This window comes from Propithecus coquereli, unplaced genomic scaffold (assembly GCF_000956105.1).
Source record: "Propithecus coquereli isolate 6110/MARCELLA unplaced genomic scaffold, Pcoq_1.0 Scaffold563, whole genome shotgun sequence".
Taxonomy (NCBI): domain Eukaryota; kingdom Metazoa; phylum Chordata; class Mammalia; order Primates; family Indriidae; genus Propithecus; species Propithecus coquereli.
This window is the reverse complement of record NW_012151541.1, coordinates 410,407-425,337: the sequence shown is the minus strand read 5'-3', so window position 1 is coordinate 425,337 and position 14,931 is coordinate 410,407. Positions and strand designations below refer to the sequence as shown.

Sequence of the window (14,931 nt, the reverse complement as noted above, 5' to 3'; positions counted from 1 at the left end):
TTCTCCGAGGGAGAGAATTGTGGATAAATTTCACACGTTTTATAATAAGAAAAAAACCAAAGACACTTCCATTTTGAAAGAAGCAAAAACTAAAGGGAGGAAGAGAAAAACAAGTTGTTTCCAGTGGCATCAGAATGGGGATGTGCCTCAGACTGGAATTCTCCATGTCAGATACCTCAGGATGGGCCCTGGGGTCTTAAAGGTGGAGAGAACATTCTCTCAATCCTTCTCTCTCTCTCCCCCCACTCCTCCACCTCGTGCTGTCTCTCCTCATCTCCTATGTACTATGAAATATTTTTGGTTGTAACAAAACATGGGCACACTGCAAGGAACTGGGACTCCTTGGGACAATGGCTGGTGCCACACACGGGGCTGGAAGGGCGCAAGCGGGGCTGGGAAAGTCCACAGGAGCTAACTTGAAGGTCACTCACTGGCTAAAGATGGGGTGCTGTGAGCATTAAAAAACCAAGTAAGTTGAAACAGATGACACATGTTTAAAACCCTTTGGCATTTACGTTAGCACCAGCTCATTCCGAAAACTGTTAAAGAAAGAGAAATAAAACCCCAAGTGGTTATGGTCTTCCCTGAGCAAATAGTCGATGAGGAAGGGTTATGTTTTACAGAATTCCAGGTAACAAATATGGAAGGAATAACAGAATTAGAAAAGCCCCTGTTCTGCAACCCCTAATGCCAGTGTGGATCTCAGCAATGACCATCGGTGGCTGCTGAAGCCATTAGGTAAGATGCCAGAGGGAACTTTGTCATGGATGGTTAAGGCTGATGATTCCAAACCCACCCACTGGTGTTAACATTAGCAACAGAGAGGCACCAGGCATCATCTGCCTCCTGATGGACACAGCAGGAAGTATCCAACAACATCTATATAGTATTTTTATCACAAAATGAGACCTCTAGATCTAACTACCATTTTATAGGAAAGGTGGGCTCTGAGAACCATGTTAAATGAACCTCTGGATTTCAACCAGGAAAATTCCAAATGTACTAAACTCTACAGATGAAGAGACTTAAGAGACATTTCAAATAAATGCAATTTGTGGACCTTGTTTACATCCTGATACAAACAAGCCAACTGTAAAAAAAAAAAGCCAGTCAAACATTTATGAGACAATGGGAGACATTTGAATATTGACTGCATATTTAAGGATGTTTCAAGTATTTAGGGACAAAATGATGTGATACTTGGAATTTGCTTCAAAATAATCCAGGCACAGTATGCGGAGCTGGAGAGAGGAGCAGGTGGCAGTGTAGATAAAACAGGCCTGGCCATATGTGGATAGGTTGTCAAAGCTCCTCCAATAGGGTGGAGACACACAGGGATTTATTGTACTATGATCTCTGCTTGTGTATGTTTGGGGATTTCCATAATAAAAAGTTATCAAAGCAGTTAAAAATATGGACATACAACTTAATTCTTCCATCACGATGGTGGGGAGGCGGTATGTATGTGTGAAATGTGTGCAAGGCAGTGCATGTGTGTATGTATGTGTGTTGGGGCGTGTTCTCATGCTCTGTTTGGTCCTAATTCAAGTTGTAACTCTGGGAACAACAGCATTCTGTAAAAAACAACTTTCTGAGAGGTGTAAAGAATGCTCCAAGCGGTGTCAGGCAGTCAGGCGCGGACACAAGGCCCCTACTTAGGGGACCGCTGGGGCCAGGCCCACACGGTTATTCCCACGGTCAAAGACCGAATAAAACTGTCGAATGAAGACATCCCCCAGGATCCAGAGGGGCCCATCTGGAGGCTGGATATCAAGTCCTTGAAAGCCACTGCTGCAGAACTGCATTCCATCCACGAAGTCCTGGGGTTGAGAACAAGCACGTAAATGACATACAGGGGAAGAAGGAAGTAGTGCTGCCTAGAGGCTGTCTGGTGTGGTGGTGGCCACATTGAATGGCCCTGGACAGCTGGTGGGTTCCACCATTTTGGTTGGTGGGTTCTTCCTCCCACTTCAAACCCCCCTACCCCAGTTTTCTCAATAAAGTGTTTGTTTGCACAAGTTCATTCGTGCGGGCTGGGGCAGAACTGTTCATCTGTTACACACTCCCACCTCTACCCCCTCCCCCACCATTTTACTATTGGGAAAACGAGCCTTTTTGCTGGCTGGAAGAACAAAAGATTTGGTGCTAGAAGACCTTGGTTTAAATTCTGGTTTCTTTAGTTTCTAGCAGAGCTCATTTTAATTTTTTTAAGGGAGAGAAATTGCTCTGTAAGTGGCTAGCCATGGCTGTTTTCTTGTTGATGTTCTGGGAAGAAACTTTTGGGTAATCCCTTTTAGATAAAAGGCAGGTAGGCATCCCTCACTCCACGAGAAGAGTGTAACCCCCGCCAACCTTAATTTTTAGTTTGGCAAAGACCTGTGCTCTACCAGGCAGGTGTGGTCTTTCCAACAACTATTTGAACCTTGAGGTTGCTGACGAAGGTTGGGAAGATTCGCAGAGGAAAGTTAATTTGAATGTTAGAAGAAACATTCAAATTATTCTCTACCCCTCCTTAAACAGCTCACATCCTGAACCATTTATTTATCTCTCTGAGTCTCAGTATCCTCATCTGCAAAATGGGACAGTAACATCTCCAGTCTGACTCGGTGACTGAGGGGATTTGACTTTGTCAGTTGAGAAGTCCCGCGTGGCCATGTCAGGAGGCCTCCTCAAGTGCCTCGCCTGACGTTCACTGCTGACTCATGGCAGAACTGGAAACTTGAACCAGCCCGGTGGTCTTTCCACCACAGGAAGCTGTGCCCCTTCCAGAGGGACCGCCACATCAGAGCAGGACGGGGTGGGAGGGGGTTGGGGAGGGTGAAGCTTAAGTGCAGGCGACTGTTTGAAAAGGGGAAGCTGCAGGCACATGGGGAAGCCCTGGGGCTTGTGGAATAAGGAAACAGTTCTTACCAGCAGGGTGTAGGCAGCTGGGCTGAGGGTGTAGGGGACTCCATTGATGGTGAAGGTGACATCCGGCATGACGTTGAGGTTGGCACACTCCACGGCATACTAAAACACAACACAAAGCTCCGTTTAGAGGCTCCCCATGTCCCAAGAGCAGGCCTGGCTCTCCTGCCCCCACCCTTCCCCACTGCAGGCAGACACTCACTTCTCCATCCATGGGGGCTGCCCCAATGGCCGTCTGTAGCTCCTTGATCTTGTCAGAAGGGCCGGTGATGAGGGAGGTCCCTGTGTCCACAATGGCCTGGCAGCCCTCGGGGCAGAACATCTCAGAGCCTCCCACCTGGATGCTGAGGACAAAGGGTCGTGGTCAGCCCAGCCCTCTGGTCCCAGAAACTCCTGCTTCCTATTGGGTTCTTTAGTGCATGGAATACATTTCCCACCACGTGAGTGTTTGGACTGACATCTTTAGTAAGAAATACAGTTACTTCTTAAACTTGTACATACACACTCCTACACACAGTTGAAGTGCATGCTGGTGTTTTCGATTGTATTCCATTTCATTAAAAAATGTAGGTCATGATCTTCTAAAATGCTGTCATGACCCACAAACAGGTAAATCTCTACAGTCTGAACAACCCTCAGTAGACAGTAACCATTGAGGCTTTTTGACTTCTGCATTCCTAATGCCTGGCACCCTGCAGGAACTCAGTCTCAGCTGAATTGAAACCTGAATCACACGTCTTTGAGTGCCTGCGGTGTCCAGCGCAGCACCAGGTAAGTAGCAGCGTCTAGTCCCACTTCCCCAGGGGCTCCACGCCCAGACACTGCACATGGTTGGAGGCTCAGTTTCCACGCCGCCCCCTCCATGAAACACTTGAGGCTTCTTCGGATAGAAGCTGTCTTGCCCTGTCGGCTGGGCCACTTTGGCGGCACCTCTCTTGGAGCACTGACCACCTTCCACTTTCCATGACAGCAATTTGTATGTGGGTCTTGTCTTCTGCGTAAGCTTTGTGAGGGAAAAATCTGCGTCCAATTCACCTTTGCATTCCCCACGTCACTCAGCCCTTGCTTTGCGTGTTAACGTCAAAGAATGAAGGGCAGGAGGCTGCATGTTGGTGTTAACGTCTGTTGGATTGAAGGCCCACTGCAGGTGCAAGGAAGGAAGCTGTGCCTGCCGCCCTGGTTACTGACGCCCCTTCCTGCAGCTTTGCTCCCCACTTCCAGACCCCCACCCCACACAGCCAGCTCCCAGCATCCTCTGCTAGTGGCCAGCAGTCTCATTCAGCTGATTCGATCGGAGTTGTGCCTGTTACGAGTTCATCCATCGTACTGTGACTCCTTCATGGAGGATACTCACTTGTCCAGTGCAATCTGCCAGTAGGCTTGCTTGGTGACCGGGACCCAGTTCAGGCTCCCAGAGAAATGGGAGTGGTCATAGCCTCCGAAAATCAGCTCGCTCCCTGCACCACCCTCTGGGTCACTACATGGAGAGAAAGGCAAGTTGTTGAGGAAGGGCCATGGGAAACCCCTAGGGATGAGCCCCAGCTCGGACCTTTTGCTTCTTGGTCTGGTTGCTCATACCGAGTACCTGGCAGGCAGGAACATCTGCCTGGGCTTTGACCCCAGGACTTCTCACTACTGCAGGTTGATTAGTCTGGGCCTTTTAGGCACAAGGATAGAAAGAGCTCCATTCAACAATTTGTGGATGTCCCCCTGCTTCTCGGATAGAAAGGTTATAGAGGAGGGAAATGGGAACAACAGGTCTGGTTGTTTAGAACCAAGGCCAGGGCTGTCCCTGGTGTGTGCACACTGTGTGACTTGAATTCTGCACCTCCCCACCCCCACCCAAAAAGACAACTTTTCCCAAAATATCTTCCCCACTGTGGCTGTGGTCGTGCCTGGAGTTTCTGTGTCACTCACTCCTTTGTGTTAAGGCAAAGAAGTTAATTTGGATGTATCATGCATATTTACTTATTTTCACTTGTATTGATTTCTCAGATTCTGTTCTGGCACCTAGCAGGATTCTGGAGAAACAGGACAGAAAACAGGTTCATTTTCAGGAGGAAAAGGATCAGAAAAATAGAAAACGTCAAGGCACTGCAAGACAGGATGGCAAAGGGAGGAGAGAACTGAGTATCAGCAGGAGTTTTAGGAAAGTGTCTTCAGAGAAGGAGGAGGGAAAGGAGCTAGCATTTGTTGCCGGCCTCTGTGCAAAGCCCTGTGCTGGGGTTTTGCCCACCTGAACTTACTTACCACCCCCCGAGTGTCCATCTGAGGACGCTGAGCCTCAGCGAGATGAAGCAAAGTAAGTGGCAGGATTTAAATCCAGGCCAGTCTGACTGCAAAGCCCCTGCTGTTCCCATCGCGGCCCTCTTCTCCCAGGCCGGGGCTGCAGGAAGCTCTGCGAGGGGAAGTAGAGGTGTCCAGACAACCTGCCTCTTACCCACAGTTCTGCCCCGGCCTGGTCCCGAGGGCAGCGGTGCTGGAGAGGAAGCCGGCTTGACGGAGGGGACTCGGGGCCCTCCCTGAGGGGGAGGGGACCCTGGGGAACGGGCTTATGCCCAAACAGGGTGAGTGAGTCAGAGAAGTCAGAAATCTTCCTGGGTAAGGAGGAAGATGGGACGACCCTCGTGGGACCCCAGGCAAGAGTGCCTAGAGGCAGATGAGCCTATGACCTTTTCCAACTACAATATACAATTTTAAAGAAAATTGTGTTAAAATATGCATGACGTAATTTAGCATCTCACCCATTTTCGGGGCTACAGCTCAGTAGTGTTAAGTACATTCACACTGCTGTACGGCCAGTCTCCAGAACTTTTTCACCTGGCAGAACTGAAACTCTAAACCCGTGAAACAGGACCTGCCCACTGACCTCCCAACCCGGGCTCTGCCAATTACCATTCTACTTCCTGTCTCTAGGTAATTCTAATAAGTAGAATCATATAGTATTTGTCCTCTTGTGACTGGCTTATTTCACGTAGCATAATGTCCTCAAGTTTCATCTGTGTTGCAGTGTGTCAGAATTTCCTTCCTTTTTAAGGCTGAATAATATTCCATTGTATGCATATACCACATTTTGTTTGTCCATCTAATTTACATGCAATTATTTTATTGTCAGCTTGATTTTTAATATTCTTCTGCTTCTCTTCCCTACCCCACCTCCCTCGCCCACTGCAGGGACTGTCTTCTTTCCTTTTGTCCCCAGTGTCCAGCATCACGCTCAGCATGTATTATAATAGGAGCTTGATATTTACGGACAGCATAAATGAATAGCCAATCCCAGAGATTTCTTAAATTAAACTCAGTGTGGTAGAGTTTACAAAGTGCTTTTCACAGCTACTTTATGAAGCAAATCCCATTTTCTCAATATTCAGAGAGGTTAAGTGTTTTGCCCAAGATCACACAGCTGGTAATAGGCCAACCAAGAGAGCCAAGCCAGGTCTTTTGGCTGCTAAGTCCAGTGCGCTATGTTGTGTCCCTGGAGTCATAAGTGACCTTAACCTGGCAGGTGTGACAGGCCTTACCTGCTCATGTAGACAGAAAACATTGGTAGATTCACCACATTCTGAGCCATCATGTTGTCGAATACTGGGGTCACTCCTCCTACAGCCAAGGAGGGGTATCCCAGCCCCAGAATTCCATCAAACTCTGCATCCACAAAGGTCTTGCCCGGCTCTGTGACACTTTCTCCAAACTGCTGGCCAGTCACGGTCAGTCCTTCCACCTGGCAGGAGAAAGCCCACAGGAGAACTGCACAGGCAATTGCTGGCAACGGGTCTCGGATTCCTGGATTTTCCTCTGACCAGAAGCTAATTCTTCTCCTTCTCAACTTTCCTTGATTAAATGGGCATGAAGATTTTTGCCATATTCCCAAGAAACAGGATATTCCAACCCAGAAGCCCCTCATGCACCCTGCCAATCTTATACTCCTACTCAAGAGTAACGTTGTCTCCTGACTTCTAATAGCATGTATTGGTTTTGCCTATTTTTGAATTTTACATAAATGGAACCATCTGCGATGAGCTCTTTTGTATCTAGCTTCTGCCACTCAACATTGTGCTTATCGCATACTGTTGTAATTTTTGTGATTTGTTTATTCTTATTAGTATTCCATGATGTGAACATTTCACCATTATTTATCTATTCTACCATTGGTGGATATTTGAGTTGTTTCCTTTTTTGACTAATAGTGCTGCTCGTACATGTCTCTTGTTGAACACATGTATGTATTTCTGTTGGATATGTATATGCCTAGGAGGAAAATTGCTAGATCATAGGGTAGACAAGTGTTCTGCCTGAGTTAATACTGCCAAAGATTTTTCCAAAGTGATGGTACAAATCAATGTTTCCACTACCAATATTTTGAAAATTATAATTGCTCCATATCCTCACCAACACTAGGTATTGCCTATCTTTTCCATTTTAATCTTCTAGTGGATATGCAGAGGGTTACATTGTGCTTTTAATTTGTATTTCCTGATGATTAATGAAATTGGACATTTGGATATCCTATTTTGTGAAGTGAGTTGTCTGCATTTTTCTTGTTGATTGGTAGGAGTCCTTTATATATTCTGGAATTAAGACCTTTGTTGGTGTTGCAAAAATCTTCTCCCAGACTATGGGTGGAATTTTTATTCTCTTAATGGTGTCTTTTGGTGAATAGAAGATATGAATTTTAATGTAATCAAATTTATAAAATACTTCCCTTTATTATTAGTGGGTTTTGTAACTTCTTTCAGAAAATTTTGCCTATCCTGAGGACATGAAAGACATGAAGATATTTTCCCATGTTTTCTTCTAAAAGCTTTATTGTTTACTTTTCACATTGGGATCTATAAATCTATCTGCAGTTTGATAATATATAAGGTAGGAATCAAGATTCTTTTTTTCTATATGGATATCCAAATGATCTAATACTATTTAATAAATACATCATTTCCTCCACATATTGTAGTATCATGTTCAGCATAAGTCAGGTGACTGTGTGGGCAATTTCTGAATTTTCTATTCTGTTCCATTTGTCTATTTTTTAAATCCTGTGCCAATACCACACTGTCTAAATTACGATAGCTTTATAATAAGTCTTAATATTTGGCAGTGCTTGGCTTCAACAAGATTATCTTAGTGCATTACATATCCATATAAATGTTAGAATCAGCTTACTAATTTCTAGCAAAAATTGCTGTTGCTTTGATTGGGGTAACATTGGATGTATAGATCAATTTGAAAAAATTTGACTTTTTTATAAAATTGAGTTGTTCACTCTATGAGCATGGTTTGTCTTTCAATTTATGCAGGTCTTTTTTAATTTCATTCAATAATGTTTTGCAGTTTTTAGAGTAGAGGTAGTGCATATTTTTTTGTTAAATTTACTTCAAAGTAGTTGATATTTTGATGGTACTAAAAATAGAGTCATTAAAAATCTATTTTCCATTTGTTTTTCCTGCTACAGGTTGAGCATCCCAAATCTGAAAATCTGAACTCTGAAATGCTCCACAATCCAAAGCTTTTTGAGTGCTGACATGATGCTCAAAGGAAATGTTCATTGGAGTGTTTCAGATTTCAGATTTTCAGATTTGGAATGCTCAACCAATAAGTATAATGTAAATATTGCAAAATCTAAAAAAATTCCAATCTGAAGCACTTCTGGTCATTTCAGATAAGGGATACTCAACCTATATGTAGAAATTCAAATGATTTTTTATATGTTGACCTTATATCCAGCAACTTTGCTAAATTTACTTATTAATCCTAATATTCTTTCTGGATTCTTTTTGGATTTTATACATATAGAATCTTGTCATATGGTAATAATGATAGTGTTATTTTTTCCTTTTCAATCTTAACACCTTTAATTTCTTTTTTCTTGCCTTACTGCACTGGCTAGGATCTTCAATACAATGTTGGATAGAAGTGGTGAGAGTGAGCACCCTCGCATTCTTATTGAATGAGAAGTCTCTCAACAATTCACCATTAAGTATTAAATTGCTGTGGTCTTCTTTTTAGATATTCTTTATCAGATTAAGGAAGTTACCTTATATTGCTAGTTTGCTAAGAGTTTTTTTTTGAGTCATGAATAGATGTTGAATTTTCTCAGTAGAGATGATCATATGATTTTTCTCCTTTTATTCTCTTACATGATAAATTCCTAGAAAGAAATGACTCTTAGTTGGGATGTATTATCCTTTTATATATCACAAGATTTTATTTGCTAGTTTTTCACTTAGAACTTTTTTGCATCTACACTCATGAGAGAGAGATTAGTCTGTAATTTTAATTCCTTATAATGTCCTTTTCAAGTTTTGTTATTAAAGTTATGCTGGCTTCACAAAATGAGTTATAAAGTATTTTTTCTTTATCAATTATCTTGAAGAGTTTGTGTAAGATTGATATTAATTTTTACAAAAATGTATAGAAGAATTTACCAGTGAGGCTACCTAGGTCTGGAGTTTTCTTTGTAGAAAGATTTTTATTAACAGAGACAATCTTTAAAATAGACATTTCAGTATTCACATTTTCTATTTTTTTTTCTTGTGTCATTTTTGGTATGTTGTATTTCTCAAGGCATTTGCTGATTTTTAAAAAGTTATAAAATTTACCAATATAAAATTATTCTTGATATCTTTAGTAATGTCTTCTTTTTCATTTCTAATATGGTTAAGTTGTATTTTCTTTCTTTTTTCTTAGTCATGTTAGAGGTTAACCAATTTTACTACTCTTTGCAAAGAGTTAATTCTTGATTTTGTTAATTTTCTCTCTTGTATGACTTTTCTGTCTCACTGATGTCCCGTTTTTCTCTTTATTATTTCCTTCCTTTTGCTTTCTTTGAGTTTGATTTGCTATTGTTTATGGTTTGTTTCTTTTCCTGTTGTTTGTTTATTGCTTGAAAGTCTATAGTTTGGGAAGCAGAAAAAGAAGATAGACATCAGATGGGAGAACAGGGGCCATTTGTAACCTGTGAGGTTGAAGGTAGACTGGACCCCACATTGTTCTCTCACTGTACCCAAGCCTCCAACCTCAATGATGGGGTGTCCCTGCAGCATAAGCTGATACTTTGTCACAGAGGTAAACACGTACCTGGCCCTGGAGCCAGAAAAGCTGAAGAAGGAAACGATTGAAGCTGTCATTGCTGTGTGTGTGGCTGCTGCCCCACACCAACCAGGTGAACCAACAGCTAAGTGACACGCTCAAGACTTATGCCCCTTTCCATGCCAATTTCAGTCCCTTCCCTGCTTCTCAGAGGTTATTATGATTATTAGTTTGGGATGTAGGCTTCTACGTAGTTATTTGTACTTTTACATATGTGTAAAATATATAATGTGTGGATGTGTTATATAATATATATAATGTATGTATATATACACATATAATTCCAATAAAAATACAGTATATTATTTTATCTGTATATTTTATATGATTGATATTTTTACATAGATGATATTTTTCTGCTTCTGGCATATTTTCACTTAATAATATGTCCTATTCCCACCCACTTTGAAGGGATGTTGATGAAGGCTAGCCCTTACTGGCCTTGGGAATACCCCAGAACTGGACCAATGCTCATCAGGAGTAGGTCATTTCCCCCAAGGCCTAGGCATATATTGCTGCCTATAAACCTGCATGAAGAACCCAGGCAGGGCCAGGACTCTTCTGGTTCTCTGTCCCCACATTTGTCTGGTGCCATAGTTCTTGGACCCATAGGACCTTCGATCAGAGGGAGTTTAAGGAGTAACTCACGAGCTCAGCACTGACTTTGGCCTTTGTTTTGACATCTGGGATCCTGCCTTGTCTCTGCACTTGGACTCCCATTTCATGCTTTGCCCCCTTATATCAGTAACTGAGTTCCCACCTTGGCCCCTGGCTTGGACTTCTTCATCCTTCAAGGTGGAGGCCTGGGGACTGGTGCTCCAGCCACCAGGCTTTGTGGCACTGGGCGCTGCTTTCTGTGGGGGTCCCCCTCAACCTGCCCCTCTAGGGCCCCGCACGCTGGGCAGATTGACCCACTGCTGCCATCTCAGGTGGGGAGTGTTGCTCCTTCTTTCCCCCAGAAACTTTCCCCCACCCCCTCTTTCCACCTATTCGTGAGGCAGATTTTAAACCTAAGACCACTGATCAATGTTCTGTCTTCCAAGTTTCTGGCCAAGAGAGAAAAGATGAAGAAATTGCACTCACAGAGACTTGGTCAGCTCCAATGATCCCGGACAAGCTCCCGGTTCCATACTGAATGGAGAAGTGTTGCCCCGGCTGGCTGTAGGTGTTGGACTGGGAAGGGTAGAACTTGGCATGTGTCTCTGGAAAACAAGGGTGCTGCTCTTGCCTAGGCCATTGGCTCACCCTTCATCCCCGCCCTGACGTCCCCCCAGCTCCAGAGCTGTAGGGTCTCTTCCCTCAGCTCTGAACACTGAGTGGGGGCCCCTAGAAAGGCCAGCCACAACCCTCCCTGGTGAGCAGCTCCATTTCCCTCTAGCTACAGGTGTGGCCTAATTGGAAACCAAACAGTTGTCCCTGGGCAAACCCAATTGTCCACAATGACTTCATGAGGTACACCGAGATAAGTACCATTTATCAGGCGCCAGCCGCAATCTCTGCCACCCAGCGTGGGTCTGAGCCTGGCTCTCAAAAGAAACTCAGGGATAAACCATTGCCACCCTAGGAAATTACTCCCAACTCTTCGCCCAATCCATGAACACCAAGCCTTGGGGTTTCCTGAGACAAAGTGTCTCTGGAACTTGTCCTGTATCAACCGAGACATCTTTTTTTTAGCTCTTCTTTTTCCAATCCTCACTGAAACCCTTGAATTACCTCTGGCCACATGGACCCACCTGAGCCATTGTGTCCCACCAGCCCCTGCTCTGGTGCCCTGGGAGATAGGCTACCAAGTCTCCTTGAAGCAAGTGGACAGTCTGCCCTAGAACCCGATCCCCCCAACCTGCCCAGAAATTGCCAATCCAATGGAACTCCCCCCGCATTCCTTTGGGTGTTCTGAAGGAAGTGAGTCATCGTGTCAAAGATTTCTCTTTCCAGTGGCTGAGTTTCACTGTATTAATTCTGATCACTGTGAAAGTTGCTCTCTTGGATAGCAGCCAAAATTTCGTTCTCTCCTTGGCCTAGCCCTATTTCTGCTGTAAGCTGTTCCAGGGCAGACTCAGATGGAGAGGGGAAGTTGGTGTGGCAGGGATGGCCAGTTTCGGGAACCCCAGCCCCCCACCCCCGGAATACCAGGCCCTGCTGGGGCCGTTCCCTGCTGGGCCTTCTGGCCCCACTTACTGCAGGCTGGGCTGGTGCAGTACACGGAGGGGACCCAGAGATTGGAGGAACCGGTGTCAAAGATGACAGTGAAGTTCTGTGGTGGGGAGCCAATGGAGATGGTGCCAAAGTATTCCATCTACAAGGACGGGAGAGAGGGAAGGAGGGTTTGGGTGGTGGGATGGACAAGAGTGCTCCCCAGAGGGCCAGAGCCCGGGCTGGTACAGACTGGAGCTCACAGAGCCTAGGAAGTGGCAAGGTGGGAGATAAAAGGTAAAAGGAGCAGAGGCAGGACCATGAGGGAGGAAATCAGATCAGCCCCCTGGCTTCTTCATTTGGTTTTACTCGCATCATCCTGATTCTCGTAATTACATTGTCAGCAAGGCAGAGGCGGAAGTAACACCTCCATTCTACAGACCAGGGGCTGGGGCTGGGAGAGGTTGAGCATCTTGCCTTAGGGCACACAGCTAGCAAGCTGCCGAGCCAGAGCAGAAGCAGGGCCTTCCCCGTGGGATGCTTGTCACCCTCTGTGCTTTCCTCCCGCAGAGAGCTCTATACATTTGGGCACGTTGGGCCTGCTTAGCCCAGTCCACAGGGACCCCGGGGATCAGTCCATATGCATCATCCAAAAGAAGAAATCCGCCATGGCCGTCAAGGCTGCTGAAGTGGCCTTGGCCCTGCCCCGAGGTTGAGGCTTCCTCCCTCCCCACCCCGCAGCCCCCTCCCCGGATGTCTCACATCCAAGTAGTTGATGAGGGGCTCCTTGGCGCTCTGGTCCATTGAGCAGGACTCGGTATACTGGATCATGTCCAAGTTCTGGGATTTCCAGAACTCGGAGAGCTGACTCCGAGCCCGCAGCTTCTTCCGGAGGGACGGATGCCTCCTGAGGGGCACCCTGCAGACAAAGCCCAGGTGAGGAGAAGGTGCACTTGTGTCTCCCTCGTTTCCCCTCCCCTCCTCCCGTCCCATGTCTTCAGGGGTTAACTAGAGGTGGCACAGGAGGGGACCTGCAAGGCAGCATGCTGGGGTATGACAGGAATCAGTGGCCTCTGCCCCTGCCCAGCCTCATGTCTGTCCTGTGCACTCTCAGAGTCTTAGGGTGGACATGGCCCTCCCCGCTGGAGACAGGCTCTTTGAGATCTCTAGGAAAGTGGAGATGTAGGGCAGTCTGCAGTTTTACATGAACCCCTTGAAGGGCTGCTTTAGAGGGACAGAAAAACTCCTGGGGGCAGCCATGGTCAGTCCCCTGGGGAAGAACTTGGGTTCTCTGAGCGACAAAGCACACTGCAGGCTCCTGCCCTTTGGAAACTCCCTGGGGCTTGAGCTGGCACCGCCATTGCAGGCGGAGGCAGGGGGATGCCTTGTCGTGGACTGGAGATTAAGGCCGTACACAAGGCGGCCACTCCGTACACCTCTTGCATGGATTCATGCAAGCTCTGTCCCTTCTCCTCTTCATTTCCCCGTCAGCTTTCCTCTCCCAGGGCAGCCCTCAGCTGGGGGCCAGCGGGCTGCTCCAGCTGAACACAATGCCGGGGACGTGGCTCACCTGTGAAGTGATCCGTGGGCCTGTCCCAGGTCGAGGAGCACCAGCAACAAAAGAAGGAGCGTTTTCATCGTGGGTCCGAGCAGCACTTCTTTCTCCCCTCTTCTTCCTCTCTCCCCCAGCGCAGTGGGACTGGCTCCGCAAAACTCACAGACCTGCCCTGCCCAGCCCCGCCTGAGGGACAATGATAAGGCCCTGGAGTCATTAGCCAGGCCCAGAGTAAACACAGCATGTGGGACAGGGCGTTCCGCCTCCACCCAGCCATCTCTTCCCCTCCTGCAAGGGGAGAGTGAGTCTGGGGGGAGAACTTGGGGTTCTGCGCACCTCTGAGCATGAGAGGGTCGACCAAGGCTCAGCGTCTACCAGGCCTTGGCAGCCTACTCTTGCCCAAGAAACCCCGTATTAGTCGGGAGAGCGGCGTGTCCCTGGACACTGGGAGCCACCCCACTGAACTGTTACCACGAGGGGTCCGGCTGAAGACTCCGGAGGGGCGGAAGCTGAACTGTCACATGTGTGGCAGGATTCTAACTCAAAACAGAAATCAGTCTGTGTTCTCGGTATTTCCTATTCCCTCCTCCGTCCCTCAGGTGCCTGAAGGCAGTTTACCGTCCACAAAGGAGGATTTCAGAGCAGAAATCAGCACCCCCAAAGGCCCTGAAATGGGGAGATTTGGCTATGGATTTGTGGAGTCACCTCTCCTGATCCCAAGGACTTGATGAATCTGGGGCTATGTGTGTGTGTGCATGTGCGTGTGTGCGTGCATGTGCGTGTGTGCGTGCGTGAGTGAAGGAGAACACAGAGGCGGCCATGGAGGGTCAAGGCAGGGGCAGGGTCTGAAACAGGTGCCCATGTTAGTGTGCTGGGGCTGGCGTAGTAAAGTGCCACACACTGGGTGGCTTAAACAATAAAAATTCATTTTCTCATGATTCTGGAGTCTGGAAGTCCAAGATCAAGGTGTTGGCAGGGTTGATTCTTCTGAGGCCTCTCTCCTTGTCTTGTAGGTGGCCACCTTCTCTCCGTGTCTTCACATTGCTCTTCCCTCTGTGTGTGTGTCTGTGTCCAGACTTTTTCTCCTAAGTATATCACCATGTTGGAGTAGGGCCTACCCTAACGACCTCATTTAATCTTAATACCTCTTTCAAGGCCCTATCTCCAAATACAGTCACATTCTGAGGTCCTGGGGCATAGGACTGCAACGTATGGATTTTGGGGGACACAGTTCATCCTTAACAGTGCCC

At 46.5% G+C, this 14,931-nt stretch overlaps 1 protein-coding gene across 2 annotated transcripts; it reads right to left on the bottom strand.

The window, feature by feature from the left end:
• Positions 1-753: 753 nt before the first annotated feature.
• CTSE (cathepsin E) lies at positions 754-13,819 on the bottom strand. Of its 2 annotated transcripts, XM_012657843.1 has the most exons (9): positions 13,697-13,819; positions 12,889-13,045; positions 12,172-12,289; positions 11,077-11,195; positions 6,429-6,628; positions 4,262-4,384; positions 3,110-3,251; positions 2,911-3,009; positions 754-1,820 (listed from the first exon to the last, which is right to left on the bottom strand). In XM_012657843.1, the coding sequence occupies exons 1-9, from the start codon at positions 13,762-13,764 to the stop codon at positions 1,656-1,658; spliced, it is 1,191 nt and encodes a 396-aa protein (XP_012513297.1). In that variant the 5' UTR covers positions 13,765-13,819; the 3' UTR covers positions 754-1,655. The 2 variants fall into 2 exon arrangements, with proteins under 2 accessions (XP_012513297.1, XP_012513298.1); XM_012657844.1 differs by lacking the exon at positions 3,110-3,251 and having other exon boundaries at positions 1,652-1,820; positions 13,697-13,764.
• Positions 13,820-14,931: the final 1,112 nt, after the last annotated feature.